Here is a 16,903-nt window from a genome sequence, read left to right as displayed (position 1 = left end):
GGAAGCAGCCCTGTAAGGCTCCAGGCTGGGAGTGCTGCTCTCTGCAATGTTGCAAAACACGTTGGGTATTATTATTTAGCTCCGTTATCATACAGCACAGAGCACAATGTAGGCAGGAGGGTATGATCCCTGCCTCCAGGAGTTACAATGTAAATGCCTTTCCCAGTCCACCCTGAAGTCAATGGGAACTAGATCAGACCCAAAATTACAATCTCTTCCTCTGGTTTCCTCTTCTTCAAGTAATGTGTTGGTGCTCCTGCCAGTGCTCCAGCAGGTAGGAACTCAAAACCGCATACAGTGCTGGGCACCGACTGTCCCGATCTGCAAGTACTGCCAAGTTGCAGTGTGGAAGAGACCCGCTCGCTAATCATCACAGCCTGTTTGGCAACTTGTCTACCAAGCGCTCTGGATCCAACGGTATTTATTGGGCTCTGTGCCTCGTTGCCTCTGAGCAGGGTGGGCTAGAGACAGTGGTGAGCTGGAGCCGGTTCGCACCGGTTCGCTGGAACCAGTTGTTAAATTTAGAAACCCTTTTAGAAGCCCATGAGGGACAACTGGTTCTAAAAGGGCTTCTAAATTTAACAACCCGCCAAAAGTGTCTCCTTAGGCACCGACTCCATGGGTGCTCCGGGGTTGGAGCACCCACAGGGAAAATTTGGTGGGTGCAGAGCACCCACCGGCAGCTCCCCGCGCAACGCCCAGCCCCAGCTCACCTCCCTGCTTCTTCCGCCCCTGAGTTACGCTCCGCCCTGCTCTGCTTCTCCTACCCCCCGCTTCAGTGGATCAGCTGTTCGTGCGGGAAGCCGGGGCGGGCTGAGAAGCAGGCGGTGGCTTCGGGCTCAGGCCTAGGGAGGCGGAGCGGAGGTGAGCTGGGGAGGGGAGGCGCGAGGAGGGCCGCCCGCACCGCAGCAGGTGACCCGGCGGGGGGGCGCAGTAGAACTGCTCCCCGCCCCAGCTCGCCTCCGCCTCCTTGGGCCTGAGCTCGAAGCGCTGCTTGCTTCTCAGCCCTCCCAGGCTTCCCGTGCAAACAGCTGATCTGCGGGAAGCCGGGGGCTGGGGCGGAGAAGCAGAGCAGGGCAGCGCATTCAGGGGAAGAGGCAGAGGTGGAGTGGAGGTGAGCTGGGGCCGGGCGTGGGGCAGGGAGCTGCCGGTGGGTGCTCTGCAACCACCAAATTTTCCCCGTGGGTGCTCCAGCCCCAGAGCACCCATGGCATCGGCACCTAAGGCGCCATTTTTGATGTGATCAGTGTGGGGAGCGGCTGCTCCCTCCCCCCAGCTTTGCTACCCCGCCCCTAGGAGCCAGAGGGACCTGCCGGATGCTTCCAGGGAGCCGCCCCAGGTAAGCACCGCTGGGACTCCCCACCTCGCCCCCAGGCAGGTCCCTCTAGCTCTTATGGGCGGGGCGCAGTGGGCACCCAGCACAGTGGCCCACGAGACACTCCTGCCTGGTTCCGGGGGCAGTCAGGGGACAGAGGAGGGGGGTGGATGGGGCAGGGGTCCTGGGGGGGGGGCATCAAGGAACGCAGGGGGTTGGATGGGACAGGAGTCCTGGGGGGCGGGCGCGGGCGCGGGCACGGGGTGAGGAGGGAACCGGTTGTTACGATTTTGGCAGCTCATCACTGGCTAGAGATGTTGATGGATGATACAAGGGACTGAATAAAAGGTTTTGCCCTGGAAATAAAAGGGAGCAGCTATCCAGATGAATCCTTTTCTGTCCTACTTTCATGTGCCATTCTCATGGAGAGCATTTTCATGGAGAGCTGCCATTCTGATGCAGGGCAGACAGAATCTGTCACTTACAGAAATGCTACTGAAAGTCCAAGGGTCAGAGGGAGGCTTGGTGTCCTCACAAGCAGTCTTCTAGCTCTAGCTGGGCTTACAGTGAACCACAGCAAAACTCAGTTTGTCTAACTGTAGGTCTAATCAGCCTTGTCAGTGCCTCTCTTTACAATGAGATGGCCCAGGCCTCCTGTAGCATGTGTCATTTTGCTTCTGTGTGCTTTGTTTATGGCCACTGCCTAAAGATGTTTTGTAGATTCATAGATTCCAAGGCAGGAAGAGATCATTGTGATCATCTAGTCTGACCTCCTGTATAGCACAGACCAGAGAACTTCCCCCAAATTCCCAGATTCGTTCTTTTAGAAAAACATGCACTCCTGATTTAAAAATTGCCAGTGATCCATGATCCACCAGTTAATTACCGTCATTGTTTAAAAACTTATGCCCTATTTCCTGTCTGAAGTTGTCTATTTTCAACTTCGAGCCATTGGATCATGTTATAACTTCCTCTGCTAGATTAGAGAGCCCGTTATTAAATATTTGTTCTCATGTAGGTACTTACAGATTGTAGTCAAGTCACTCCTTAACCTTCTCTTTGTTAAGATAAATAGATTGAGTTCCTTGAGTCTGTAACTATAAAGCATGTTTTCTTATCCTTTAACCATTCCCATGGCTCTTCTATGAACATGCTCCAATTTGTTAAATATCCTTTTTGAAGTGTGGACTCCAGAACTGAACACATTAGTCGAACAGTGTTGCACCAATGCAGAATATAGAGGTAAAAAAACCTTTCTGCGCCTACTTGAGATTCCCATTTATGCATCCGAGGATCGCATTAGTCCTTTCGGCCACAGCATTGCACTGGAAGCTCATGTTCAGCTGATTATCTACCATGACCCCCAAATCTTTTTCAGAGTCACTGCTTCTCAGGATAGAGTCCCCCATCCTGTAAGTATGGCCCCCTCAGTGATTGTAATAACTGGCATGGTATCACACTTTTATCTGTGGCAAGCAAAGTATTGTGTAAGATCATAGTCCAGCGTATATCAGAGACCGTTGATAGCATTCTCAGAAAAGAGCAAGCTGGTTTTCAGAAAGGGCGTGCATGCACAGACCAGATCTTTATTCTGCGAAACATAATAGAACAGTGCTTAGAATGGCAATGGCAATTCTACATAAATTTCATAGACTTTGAGAAGGCTTTTGATAGCATTCACAAGACCAGCCTATGGCGCATTATACGGAAAGGAATTCCATATGCCCGCAAAATCAACATAATCAAAAGCTTCTGTTTCACCTTTACATGCAGTGTTGATCACAGTTAGCTCAGTTTTGAAATCGAAACAGGAGTATGTCGGGGTGTGTCATGTCTGCAATCCTCTTCAACATTGCCATCGACTGGGTAATGCAGCATACAACAGAAGACATGCCAAGACGCATTAAATGGACACTCTTCTCATCCCTTGAAGACCTGGACTTTGCAGATGATGTCGCTCTCCTATCACATACCCAACACAATATACAAGAAGAAAACAACTTGACTCAACGCATTCAGCCAGAAAATTGGACTGAAAATCAACCGCAATAGGACAGATATCATGACCTTTAATATTGCCTCACCATCACCAGTATGGATAGAGGATTATGTTCTCACCAATGTAGAAACATTCACATACTTGGGCAGCACCATCAGCCAGGATGGTGGAACAAGCCAGGACATCCGGAACAAAATCAGTAAAGCCAGGAACACCTTCAGGAGCTTCAATACAGTCTGGAAATCATCAAAATACAATACCAAAACCAAACTCAGGATTTATCAGAGCTGCATACTTTCAACACTACAGAATGCTGGGTAATGAGAAAGTATGACATGTCCATACAACCTGCCTCAGAAAAATCCTCCGTATCTTTTGGCCTGGAACAATCTCAAACCAAGATCTATTGACACAGTGCAGCCAAGAGGATCTGAGCACCATCATTGCCAGGTGGCATTGGAGATGGATTGGTCATGTGCTTTGGATGAAAACTGATTCCATCACCAGAGTAGTAATAAGATGGACACCTGAAAACAACATGGCGAAGAGCTATGGAAGCTGAGCTGAAAAACCTGGGGCACAGCTGGGAACCACTGAAAGACTTGCCAGAAACAGACAGGAGTGGAGGAGCTTCGTTACTGCCCTAAAAGCCAGAGGTGTAATAGGAATATGATGATGATGATGATAGTGTTAGGGCCAAGAACTGCTGCGGGACACTATTAGAAACACACCTACTTCATGATTCCTTCTTTACAGTTCCATTTTGAGGTTTATTAGTTAGCCAGCGTTTAATCCATTTAATGTGTGTCATGCTAATTTTGTATCTTTCTATTTTTTTTCATCAAAATGTTATGCAATACCAAGTCAAATGGCTTACAGACATCTAAGTGTATTTTATCAACACTGTTACCTTTATCAACGACACTTGTAATCTCATCAAAAGAAGATACGATATTAATCTGATAGGCTCTATTTTCCATAAACCCTGTTGTATGGCACTGATTGTATTACCCTCTTCTAATTCTTTATTTGAGTCCTATATCAGCCACTCCATTATCTTGCCTGGGACTCGATGTCAGACTGACAGGCCTGTAATTACCCCGGTCGTAGGAGGTAGGTGCCTTTTGTATCACTGAGTAAAAATTCCCTTATGTTTTTTAAGCCCAAGGCCTTACAAAGGTAACCCCTGATAAGCTGTGACTGTGGTTAGGTATCCATCTGCCCCGCCACAGAGCACCCACCTTATTTTCATGTGCAGGCTGCCTCCCTTCGGGCTGTGTGAATAGGCAGATCTGTTGTGTTCTTTCATGTTGATGCTCGGCTGGGCAAAAAGCCCCCAAATAAGTCCTGGTATGACAAATCTGATCCTGGAAATGGAGCTTCTTTTACTTAAAGAGGAACTGTCACACGGAGGCGAAGCTCGAAAAAAATACTCATTTCTGTGCTAGTAATTGGTGTCAGTTGCCTGTGCTGCTCTTGAGGATGTTGGAGTCTTGAATAAGAACTTCCTGCACCTTCCTAACCCTGCTTCTCCTTGGGCCTGACCTTGCCGGTTCGTAGCCTTCCCGAACTTCTGGCCTTACTGTCTGCAGCCGTGGGAGGGGCTGTAATGCCACAGGTTCGGCATCGGAATGTCCCTGCAGGTCTGAGCAGGTGGCGGGGGGAGATGTACAAGCCATAGAAAGCACAAATGTATTTGGTAAATTAGCAAAAGTGTCAAAGGAAGCTGTCTAAGAGCTGAGAAGTATTGCCTAATGGTTAGAGCAGGGGAACTGGGATCAGCACTCCTGGGGTCTGTGCATGACTCTGCCACTGACTCGCTGTGTGACCACAGGCAAGTCCTAGCCCCTCTCAGTGCCTCAGTTTATCTATCTGTGAAATGGGGATAGGAACACTGACCTGCCTCCCAAGGGGTTCATTTCATTTTAGCTCCTTAAATGGAAGGCACTATAGACACAAAGAATGTTATGTGTTGTATGGCAAGGCTATGATAGTGGATAGGCAGATGGGCAGAGCTTTATCCCTCCACAGACTGACCATAGCAGAGGCTGCTCGGCTGACTTCTCTGGTATCAGAAGAAAAGGCAGAATCAACCCAGCTGAGCTCAGCCCTTGGTTCCCAGGCAGATGCACTGATAGGTTTCCATCAGGATTCAGCATCTGATAATCAGGCCAACATATGAGATTGTGATAGAGCTTGAGGCCAGCTTCTCTTTGCATCCTGTTTTGTAATATTCCCTGACATTCTTCACATTCCTGGCAAGGAGGTTTCTATGTTTTTTTTTTTTTTAAAGTGTTGCTCTTTTGTCTTTCTGAAATCCTGTGATGTCCTTTAAAACCAGTTCTCAAAAGCCATTTGGCCTAGTCTCTCCAGTGGCTGCCGTTTGCTCTATAATGGAAAGGAAGCATTGGTCTTCGATTCCTTCCACCACATCATCTTCAAACGGAACAAAGAGACAAAGGGTTGTAAGTCTCAAAGTTGGCTCTGGTCACCTATATAAAATTTAGGTCCATATTCTCTGGGCTCCTACTGCATTCCAAGGTTTTACTCCTGCCTCCACATTTCCACAAAGGTTACCTGCTTGATGCCCAGCAGATTCTTAGCTCCATGTTTGCTTTGCTACTGCAGTATGTCTCCATGAGTTTGGTTTTTGGAATAGGATTTTGTCTGGATTATGGTGATGGTTAAGTACGCAGAAATTGTCACAATGGTCCAGGTGGTCCAGTATCATATCTCTAAGAAAGCAAACCCAATGCATCTGGCCATTTGTGCTATAGTGTATCTTCTGGGGATGGGGGGAATCCCTTTCTGTTTCCCACAGGTCATCAGCTAACACCCCAAAAGCATGGAGGTTATTTGGCCTCCTTCGCTGCATTAGTGTCACCGCTACAGTCTAGGGGAATGGAGACCTGCTGGAGAATTGTAGTTGGGTGTAATTGCCAGTAGGTAGATGACAGTAATGTTTGGGGGGGATTATTGTCTCTTGGATCAGAACATGAATACTCTCTGCCAGGGAGGCCCTGTATCTCTAGGAAGTGAGGGGGCTGATGCTGTTGGTGGAGACATGGAGTTAAAATCTGAAGGAAAGTTCTTGGCCAGCAGTACGAAATGCCCAAGTCTTATTCTCCGTTGAGGATCTGGCATTGTTTCATGTACAGGCAGTGGGTGCTGCTCACCAGCATATCCAGCAGCTCCAGGTTCTGCGATGATTGTGGCAGCAGATGATGGTCTTTGGAGGAGACTGGTCTAGTGGCCGCAAGTCAGGAGGAAAGAATGAGGACTCACTGTGTGACTTTTGGCACAGATAGGACCACTTCATGACTCCTCCAGATTTGACTTTGAAAGTAAGATGAGAAGAGCTCCTTGAGAATGGCTGGCTGCCAGCTGAAAAGGCCAGCCTCAGATCCTGCAATATTTGTTTCTGCCTTCTTCTTTTTCCTCACATTAATGAATGTTGGGGGCCCCTGACTGGGAGGGTTGGAAGGGTTCCTCTGGGACTGCCACCCCCCAGGACACTTGTGGGGCCTTAGGCCTCCTAGCTCTTCTTTCTTCTGTCCCTTGCTCTCCCTTCCCTGTGCCCCAGCCAGCCTGCTCCTCTGTTGCTCCTCTCCAGCCCTGCAGAAGAGCAGTAGCACATGGGCTACTCTGTACTTTCCTCCCTTCAGAGAAGGAGCCGTTGGCTTCCTGGACCTTCTCAGTCCTCTCTTCTGGGCAATATTTCAGCTCACTCCAGGCAAGTGGACAAACTGTCTCTTCCATCTTCTTTGGAACCAGAAAAGATTCTCTCCTCCCTTTTCCCCCACCCAGAAATATTGGCTGACTCCACACCCATGAGGCAGCTGATCGTCATTCGTTGCTGTAGGAAATTTATGGTCTGGTTTCCTTCTGTGGCGCCACTGGAGCACTAACAACAGGAAGGTCCGGCCTGGGATAATCGTGGAAGAGGCTTTTCCTGAGAAGAATTGTGCTGAGAGCCTTTTGAGTGGGGGAAAGGATCACAAATATCCTGGACACCCACACGCACACCCCCATTTCTCTATGTATGCTGAAGGAGGAGAATTAATCTGCACACTGGTGTGGATGCTCTTAGTATGAGTGTCTTGTCCAAATTCCAGTTTGATTAATGTCATTCTTCCTAATCAAATCATCCTGTGGTGTTGGCAGGATATGGGATTTTTTTTTTCACGTCCTGCCCTAAACTATTGTGCAGCAGTGCTGTGCGCTGTTTAACAGAGGTCACATTCCACTCCAGAGGTGGCTGCATGTCAGTGATGGGGAAATTTTTTCCTTGGCCCTATAAAATCTAAATATAATTATTATTTATTATTGGTGGGATATCTGTCTTTGGTCCTGGCTCATCTTCAAGTGGGACAGTAGAAATACTTGATCTTCTTTCCCTGCTAGACTGACTGTATTAGCAGACTTAAAAGGATCAAGGGCACATAGTTCAGAGATTCAGCCTGCCTGTTACAGTGTTCAGAGATTATCTACATTTGAAAGTTAATTAGGATTAAGGTAGGCTGTGGATTTAAAGCACAATAGCTATTCCTGACCAACTCCATGTGTGGACAATCTTATTCCCAAATAAGCGTGTGCACACTTAGGCTATGTCTACACTGGCAATTGAACGACAAAACTTTTGCCTTTCAGAGGTGTTTAAAAAAAACAAACCCTGAAAGACAAAAGTTTTGCAGCGACAAGCGCCAGTGTGAACTCTTCTGCTGACAACACAAACGCCGCTCGTTGGGGGTGGAAGTTAAACAGCAGCTACACAGCGCGACTTTTAGTGGCTCGGCTGTAGCGACATAGCCATGTTGCTAAAAGCTGTGTCATGTAGACACAGTCATAGAGTTAAGGCCATGTCTACGCTGCCACTTATCTCAGCAAAACTTATGTCACTCAGAAGTGTGAAAAAACATGCTCCTGAGCAACATAAATTTTGCTGGCATAAGCTCTCATGTGCACAGCGCTATGTCGGCGGGAGAGCTTCTCCTGCCGACATAACTTCTGGTTCTTGTTTAGGTGGTTTTACTCCCGTCGGCATAGAGCAGCTACACAAGTGATCTTACAGTGGTGCAGCTGCATCGGTACAGCTGTTGCTGTAATTTTACTCGTGTAGACATGGCCTAAAGCCCTGCACTTTCTTTACATTGCAAGCAAATGAGATCTCATTTGGAAGTGACCTTTGACGACTCCTGTGTTGGTGGGAATTTTACACACAGTGCCTGATAGCATGGATTGCCTCTCAGCCGCCTTTGCGTCTGCCTTCGTTCATTGTCACCTGGACCTACTCTGCTATCGTGTACTGGATGGGTTCATTTTAGTCCCTTTGAAGATGCAGCTACCATTGCACCTCTCCCCAATCTGTCCCCTTCATTTCAGCCCCAAATCCTCCCCCGTGGTGCCTCTCACAAACTCATTGATCTCTCAGCTCATACTCTACATTATTTATGCCACAAACACTGACTCAGGAATAGCAGAGAATGTGCTTTTTGCTGCACAGATGAATCCCATCACTGTTGAAGGTTCCCATTTCCCACGTCTCTTGCTTTAGTCTTTGTAACACGTTTATCTGGCCCGCATCCCCATACGATCGGAGTTCCTCACCATCTTTAATGTATGTATCCTCACACCACCCTTGTGAGGCAGGGAGGTGCTATCATTCCCATTAAACAGGTGGGGAACTGAGGCGCACAGAGACTAAGTGACTTGCCCAAGGTCACACCTTAATTCTGCAGCAGAGGAGGGAATTGAACCTGGGTCTCCTGAATGCCGGGTGCTAGTGCTCTGACTGCTGGACCATCCTTCCTCCATAGCCTGTGCCCCTCTCTGGGTTCTCGAGGGATTGACCAGTGTTTACCACTGTTCTGTGCGAGCGACGCAACTTACATCGACTTAACACGGTGTCTACACCGCGCTATGTCAGCGGGAGACGCTCTCCCATTGACTTATCACGTCTTCACCAGAACTGCTAAGTTGATGCTGCTACATCGATCACAGCGGTGCTGCTACATCGATCACAGCGCAGTAGTGAAGACAAGCCCTCAGAGAGCCAGATTCAGACCTGCTCTAAGTGGGTACAGCCCAACTCTCGAGGTCTGAATCTAGCTTATAGTGCCCCCCTTTTTTAAAGCCCATATTCTGCTAATAAAAGCCACCCAGCTGAAAGCGGATGTGAGAGACTTGAGTGATCAGTCTCTCGTTGAATAGGACATATTTTCATGCCTTCACTCAATTTTCCTGCACCTGGTTATGGCATTGTGTAATATCGCATGTTCCCAGTCCAGGTCCACTTTAGGAAGTTGCGTGACGGTGACAGTGAGGATTGGGGGGTGGGGAGGGGGAGGTATGCCTGAAAAATAAGAGCCAGGTGTGCTCAGTACTTCTGTAAACTTTTATTTTGGTGTCTGATATGGGTATAGGCACCATGGTTAAGCACCCAGGTTTGAAATTTTGGCCACAGAGATTGGAGGTCTCATCTAGTCTAGTGGACGCCCCATGTGCCAATGGAGGAGAGCGTCTATAATGTATCTCCTAGGCACCTTATTTATTTGCTGTACTTCATGCTCGCTTTCTACTACAGTGACTCCCTTACGCCAGGAGGCCGTGTGTTCTTTTAAGCGAGTTGCTCCAGGAGAGAACGCTTCTTCCGTCAGAGGCAGAGTTTAAGAGCTTGAAATGGTTACGCTGCATGCACGTACATACGTTATTGCTCTCACTTTCTCTCTTACTCCCACCCCTGCTATTTAAACGGTTCAGCCCCCTGACTGCATAAGCTGTAGATATCCCATTAGTTCCTAGGAACGAACGAGGTGGCTCTCCGTGCAAATGAGGTCAGCGAGGGCAGATTTTATTAGTGGAGTACCGTAGGCCTGGGTGGAAGGGAACACAGATCTCCAGCTTACTGCCTGCAGGAAGGAATTTGGGTTGGGAATCCTCCCATCTCCGGTGCATGGTGCTCAGGCTCGCTGCAGGAGCGGATGAAGGGGGATGGTGGTCATTCTTTTTTATTTTCTTCATTTAATCTGCAATTTCCAATGAACAAAGCCCAGATTAACAATTTCAGCCATGGTGAGTCTGTTTGTGTCTGAGCTTTGCATTTCCACCCCTGTAAAAGATTTCCGTGTGCAAGTCGGCTTTACAGGGGAAGGTGGAAGTAGTTTGTAAAATGAACCTTTTTGCTGCAAAAGGGATTTTAGAAAACTGTATTTCCTCTTGCAGCTTGTTAGTTTGTTGGGGGCGGAGGGTTATGTTGTGGCGTAGGGGTAGGATTTGGAGATTTAATTCTGTTTTATGTTGAGATTTTCCTTTAGAAAAAATGTTTTTACTTTTCTTGAAACAAGTTTGCAGCTGCCGCCTTGAAAGGTGATTTCCTCCACCTCATATTCTCTTTTGAGGGAGGGACCGCAGTCAGTCCGTTTGCCGCTGTACCAGATGTGAGTCCTGAAAAGCGTTGATAAGCTGAGGCACTAGAATTCAGGGTGTGGGAGCAACGGAACATAGTCCAATGACTGTTACATTGTGTGTAGTTTTCATCTGCACTCCAGGCATAGTAAGACTCTCTAGCCCTTTTAATATTTGGGCTTATTTCTTGCACAGTCAACCCAACCGATAAAAGTTCTCTTGACTCCTTCGCATGCCAGCTCTACTAAACTTTTATTGCTTCCTGTGCGCATGCCAATATGCCTTTCTGTGCTTTCCGACCCTCTACCTTCCCTCCTGCAGAGAGAGCAGGTAAGGACAAGAGCTGGGGTTGGCAGGAAGCCTTAGAAATAACTGACGTGCCATCCATGCCATAGATGAATTCTGTAGCCTGGGAAGATTTATTTTTTAAAAACTTCTCTTTTGGAGAGAGAGCGAGAGATGGAGTTATGGGGGCGGGTTGCTAGGAGGGAAAAGGATTCATTTGTACTCAGTGCAAATGAGAATTGCTGTGCCAGTGAGAATTATGCAGTTGTATTAATGACAAATGCAGTAATAAGGCTGATGGTATTCAAACGAAGTGGGTGCGTTGAGAGGATTGCAAGAGAAGACAGATGATTATTTATTAATTCCATAGTGCTGCAGGTAGACAATGGCCTTTCAGATTGAAGGAAGCCAAGGTCCCTGCCACAGGGATTGTACAATCCTTTCACGGGAGCTTCTCCTACAAACGCTTATACTGTACACATGAGTAACTTTACTCACTTGAGTAGTACCATTGACTATATTTGGCTACTTATATGAGCAAAGTTACTTTCATGTGTAAGCGTTTTCAGGATCGCTTCCTGATGTATACACAAAACTCACCAAGTGAAAACCACACATCAAAAGGGGCAGAGCATAATGAGGTGCCAAAATAAAAAGGGAGATGAAATCTCTTTTGTGGGTCTCCCTCCATCCACATATTCGGGTTTTAATCATCTCAATTGTCCCATTATCTGAATTGTCCTGTTACATTTACTTCTTAGGCCTGGTCTACACTTAAAATTTAGGTCACCATAGCTACAGCGCTCAGGGGTATTTACTGACCCAACCTCTGGGGCAAACATAGCTAGGTCAACAGAAGAATACGTCTGTCATCCTAGCTGCCATTGCTCAGGGAGGTGGAGTATGTACAGCAACAGCAAAAACCCTACCATAGCTGTCATCTGCATCCTCACTACAGGTTAGTGCCGGCATAGCTACAGGACGGCTATGCTACTACAGTCTCCATAGTGTAGTCATGGCCTCTGTTGCTCATTGCTTCATTTAGTTTCTATTCATTTTTGACGCATTGCTTTCTAGCCCTCTCCCAATCATCTGTGGAAGGGTAGTGGGGTCCCACGAGCTGAGACTAGCAATGGGATGCTAACGGAAATAACGGCTAGAGTGACAGAGTGTTTGCTGTAATGCTTGGTTTGCTGTAGCCGAAGGCGGTAATGTGCAACGTTACAGCTAAGGATCTGTTCTGGAGCAACTTTAAAATATCAACCGCTAATGCAGTGGAATTGGCAGCTTTCCCAGACAATACAACACAACCTTCCATCAGGCCAAAGCCTCTTAGAGCTCTTTATATTAGAATGGATACAAAATTAAGAATCACTGCTAGTGAAAGGCACAGTCTACTGTGTTGCTCCCCTCTGGGGAATAAAATCACTTCTACTCTCAAAATTTGCAGCTGGCAGACTAACACACAGTAACACACACACCACAAAGAGTTCACTTGAGCTTGATGGGATTACTCACATGTTTAAAGCTTCAACACGTGTCCTAGAACTTGTCTACATGTACAGCGATGCAGCTATGCTGCTGTAGCGCTTTAGTGAAGACACTACTATGCCAATGGGAGAGCTTCTGCTGTTGGTGTAGTTAATCCAGCTCCAGGAGGAGCGGTAGCTGTGTTGACGGGAGAAGCTCTCCCATTGACATAGGCTGTCTACACCAAGAGTTGCTCATGGGGTGGTTTTTCACACCCATGAGCGATATAGTCAACCAGTGTATGTTTGTAGTGTAGACCTGGCCTAAATCTCTGCAGAATTGGAGCCTAAATTTGTTCATATACCTAGCTCCCAATGTACCACGTGTGATACAGATGGGACTAATGGATGAGGCAAGGTTTGGGCAAAGTAAGTGCCTGTCTGGGCTACTGGCTGACAGCTCCCTGGAAGTAGTGGAGGTGGATTTGGAATTACATTTCAGGGCTTGTCTGTGTGAATAATTAGCTCACAGCAATCTCGGGTGTGTTTCTACCTCGTGCTAGCTTGCAGCAAACGAACTCTCCATGTGGACCCTGCTGATGCTCATTAACAGTTCAGTAACGTGCTATGTTCTAGTCCTCTTTGAAACAGGACTCCGTTAAAACCTCACAGTTATGAGCACCTTGGGAATGGAGGCTGTTTGTAGCTCTGAAATGTTCGCAACTCTGAACGTTATGGTTCTTCTTTCAAAAGTTTACAGCTGAACATTGACTTAATCCAGCTTTGAAACTTTACTGTGCAGAAGAAAAATGCTGCTTTTAACCATCTTAATTTCAGTGAAACAAGCACAGAAACAGTTTCCGCTCCTTGTCAAATCTTTTTTTAAAAACTGTTTTTTTAGTAGTTTGGTTAACAAGTACTGTACTGTATTTGCTTTTTTTAGTTTTGTCTCTGCTGCTGCCTGATTGTGTATTTCCGGTTCCAAATGAGGTGTATGTTTGACCAGTCAGTTTGTAACTCTGGTGTTCATAACTCTGAGGTTCTCCTGTAGATCAAAGTGCATTAACTGTGTCATCAGGGTCCACACAGACAGTTAGTCTGCAGCAGGCTAGTGCAAGGTAGATTCCCACTCCTACTTGCTGTGAAATTAGGATTGCCAATTTTCTACCCGCACAAAACCGAACACCCTTGCCCAGTCCCTCCTCTGAGGACCCAACCCTGTTCACTCCCCACTCCCTCTGTCGCTCGTTCTCCCCACTCTCTCTCACTTACTTGCTCATTTTCACCAGGCTGGCTCAGGGGGTTGGAGTGCAGGAGGAGGTGAGGGCTCCGGCTGGGGGTGCAGGCTCTGGGGTGAGGCCGGAAATGAGGAGTTCAGGGTGTGGGAGGGGGTTCTGGGCTGAGGCAGTGGGTTGGGATGTGAGAGGGGATGAGGGCTCCGGCTGGGGGTGCAGGCTCTGGGGTGGGGCTGGGGCTGAGGTGTTTGGGGTGCAGGAGGGTGCTCCAGGCTGGGGGGTCTGGAGTGCAGGAGGGGGCTCTGGGCTTGGGCAGGGGGTTGGGGTGCGGGGGGGGGTGAGGGCTCTGGCTGGGAGTACAGGCTCTGATGTAGGGCTGGGGATGAGGGATTTGGGGTGAAGGAGGGTGCTCCAGGCTGGGGGGGGTTGGAGTGCGAGAGGGGGCTCTGGGCTGGGGCAGGAGGTTGGGGTGCTGGGTGTGTGAGAGCTCTGGCTGGGGGTGCAGACTTTGGGCTGGGGCTGAGGGATCTGGGGTGTAGGAGGGTGCTTCAGGCTGGGACCGAGGGGTTCAGAGGACAGGAGGGGGATCAGAGTTGGGGCAGTGGGTTGGGGTGCAGGGGTGTGTGTGAGGGCTCTGGCTGGGGGTGCGGGTTCTGGGGTGGGGCTGGAGATGAGGGGTTTGGGGTATAGGAAGGGGCTCTGGGTTGGGATTGAGGGGTTTGGAGGGTGGGAGGGACATCAGGGCTGGGGCAGGAGGTTGGGGGGTGGGAGGCTGTCGGGGGTGCAGGCTCGGGGCATCTCTTATCTCAAGCATTTCTGGAAGCAGTGGCATGTCCCCACTCTGGCTCCTATGCAGAGGCATGGCCAGGTGGCTCTGTGCGCTGCCCTGTCTGCAGGCGCCACCCCTGCAGCTCCCACTGGTCGCAATTCCCAGCCAACGGGAGCTGCAGAGCTGGCACTTGGGGTGGAGCAGCGTGTGTAGCCCCCGGCTGCCCCTACGTGTAGGAGCCGGAGAGAGGACATGCTGCTGCTTCCGGGAGCCGCGCAGAGCAACAGCAGCCAGGGAGCCTGCCTTAGCTCCGTTGCACCCCCGACTGGACTTTTAACTGCCTGGTCAGCGGTGAGCTGCCAAGGTCCCTTTTCGACCAGGTGTTCCGGTCAATAACTGGACCCCTGGCAACCCTGTGTGAACTAAATGTTCATAGAGACAAACCTGCAGTGTCTGAAGTGCAGGGATCGGTGAGATGGAGAGGAGGCAGATTGTTCCAGAGAGCTGGAGAACTATTTGGAATTGTCATTCTTTAGTGGCAGCACATTTAAAAATAAAAGGCGGGGAAATTTGTTCTTCAGGCCTGAAGCCTAAAGTAGCACCTTGTTCCTCTGCTGGGAAATCAGCTTTCAGTGCTCCTGGACAGTGTGTCTGGGCAGCAGTTTTCATATATGGGGACATGAGCTTGTGCTGGCAATACTGTAGAAAGCATATTGACTAGATGGAATCCGGTTAACCATGCCGGCATTTAAGTTAGCGGCTGGTTATGGCAAATAATGATCTGGGTTTTCAGCTCTTCCGAACCAAGGTCCAACTCCCATTGAAGTTAGTTGGCGTCTTTACATTGCTGGCCTAGAAAATGGAGTGTTTCATAGTTCTGCAAAAAGGCTGCAGTACATTAATTCTCTCCTAGCAACAAAAACTGACCTTTCTAAATAATTAACGGATACTTAAAAATTGAGGGAAATAGCAAGTTATTATTTTTTAATGCCTGGATTTAAGCATTTTGAGAGTGTGCCTGCTTGTCAGTGGCCTTGAGAAAAGCCAGTAGGTTTTTAGTGCAGCAAGGAAACTTCAAACAGTATGTAGGGTTGGTAAGAAGTCTGGCTCTGCTGATCCCAGAGCAGCCGAAAATACCACGTTCCGGCGAGGGAAAGCAGTTCTGTGCAGTGACGACTGGCAAAAATTAGAGCTGCCACCCATTCAAACTTTTTAGCAAAATAATTGTCCTGGATCTGGCTGGCTTTGTTCACTGTCCTGACTTCACATAGGGTACAATAATGCTCTCTGGCAAAAATGGCACCCATACTTCACCACTGGTGCAGCCCCACTGGTTGTAGCCATGTTGGGAGTATTAGTGTGAACAAGACTCAGGTGGGATCAGGTGTTATTTCCACTGCGTGGTACATTAGTTCTCTGAGCATTAAAATTTCCTGTCCCTTGTTTACACTATGGCTTCCACTGTTGCTAGAAGTAGTGGTGAGTTATGGGTCCCATTTTTTGGCCAACATAGAGAAGGCAATAGTGTGGTGATGCTGTGTTGAACTACAGTGGCCATGATGCAATGCTGCATCCTCTCACCATCAAAGTGTCTACAGTGCAAGCATCTCAGCATTGAGATGAGCAGACTGGCCCATGGCTGACTGAGTTCAGATTAAGGTGGCGTCCCTTAGTCCAGACAAAGTGTTTTTGACATCAGTAGGACGATTAACAGGAAAGTGATGGCGCAATTCCAGAGAGGGTGGGGTATGTACATTTGTTTTGTGTAGCATCGGAGTAGCTGATTTTGTTTTGTTCTTTTGTGCCTTTAATCTTCTGTAATTAAAGCACCCACCTTCCACTGTATTAAGAGCTATAGAAATTAGTTAAATATATCAATACATTAATGGCTGGGTGGTCACGTAGGAGCATTGAGTAGGGAGAGATACATATCTGCTCACTCCTTGTGTAGTAAAGGAGCTGCTGCAATCAAAGGTGTGTGTTGATGCCTTCCTTTGTGTGTGATCTTTAAGGGAGGCAGGCTGACAGAGGTACTTCTGTTCCTTAACCATTGAGAAGAAGGTACCCTTAGTTACCCAACATCACTTCCACTTTGAAAGAATCTGCTCTTTGGGTCAGCTCTGTAAACATTGCCTATAATTTTGCACCTGCAGTAATGTGCCCACCTTTGGGTTGTAGGTTCAAATGACAGAACATAGATGTCTAATTACCTAACAGTGGCTCCAGATTGGGTGCTAAGAAGTCGAAATGCTGCCATTTGTGCCTGTGGTTGACCATGCTGACACTGATTATGGGTGCAACATTATGTGGGGGTAGGGGTGGGGAAGGATAGAAATTAGAGGGCATTTTGAAAAGCAGTTGTTCTTTTTGTCTAGCCAACTGTGTGGCAGAAGTTTTGTTAAAGTTCTTGTTTCTGTAGATTGCACT

The 16,903-nt window shown here is 48.0% G+C and overlaps 1 protein-coding gene across 9 annotated transcripts in view; it reads left to right on the top strand.

Annotated features, from left to right (window-relative positions):
* STARD8 (StAR related lipid transfer domain containing 8) overlaps positions 1–16,903 on the top strand; it is a 145,666-nt gene that overhangs the window by 86,684 nt on the left and 42,079 nt on the right. Inside the window, exon 1 of one of the 9 annotated variants that reach the window (XM_037908776.2) lies at positions 10,044–10,385. The exons of 7 other annotated variants lie outside the window; for them this stretch is intronic. In XM_037908776.2, coding sequence (XP_037764704.1) covers positions 10,295–10,385 — 91 coding nt within the window. In that variant the 5' untranslated portion in view covers positions 10,044–10,294. Of the gene's footprint in view, positions 1–10,043; positions 10,386–16,903 lie in introns of those variants that run through there. One more of the 9 variants, XM_037908782.2, reaches the window with a different exon arrangement.

Source organism: Chelonia mydas, chromosome 9 (assembly GCF_015237465.2).
Source record: "Chelonia mydas isolate rCheMyd1 chromosome 9, rCheMyd1.pri.v2, whole genome shotgun sequence".
NCBI classification, from domain to species: domain Eukaryota; kingdom Metazoa; phylum Chordata; order Testudines; family Cheloniidae; genus Chelonia; species Chelonia mydas.
The sequence above is the reverse complement of the archived record's forward strand: the minus strand, read 5'-3'. Positions and strand labels throughout refer to the sequence as shown.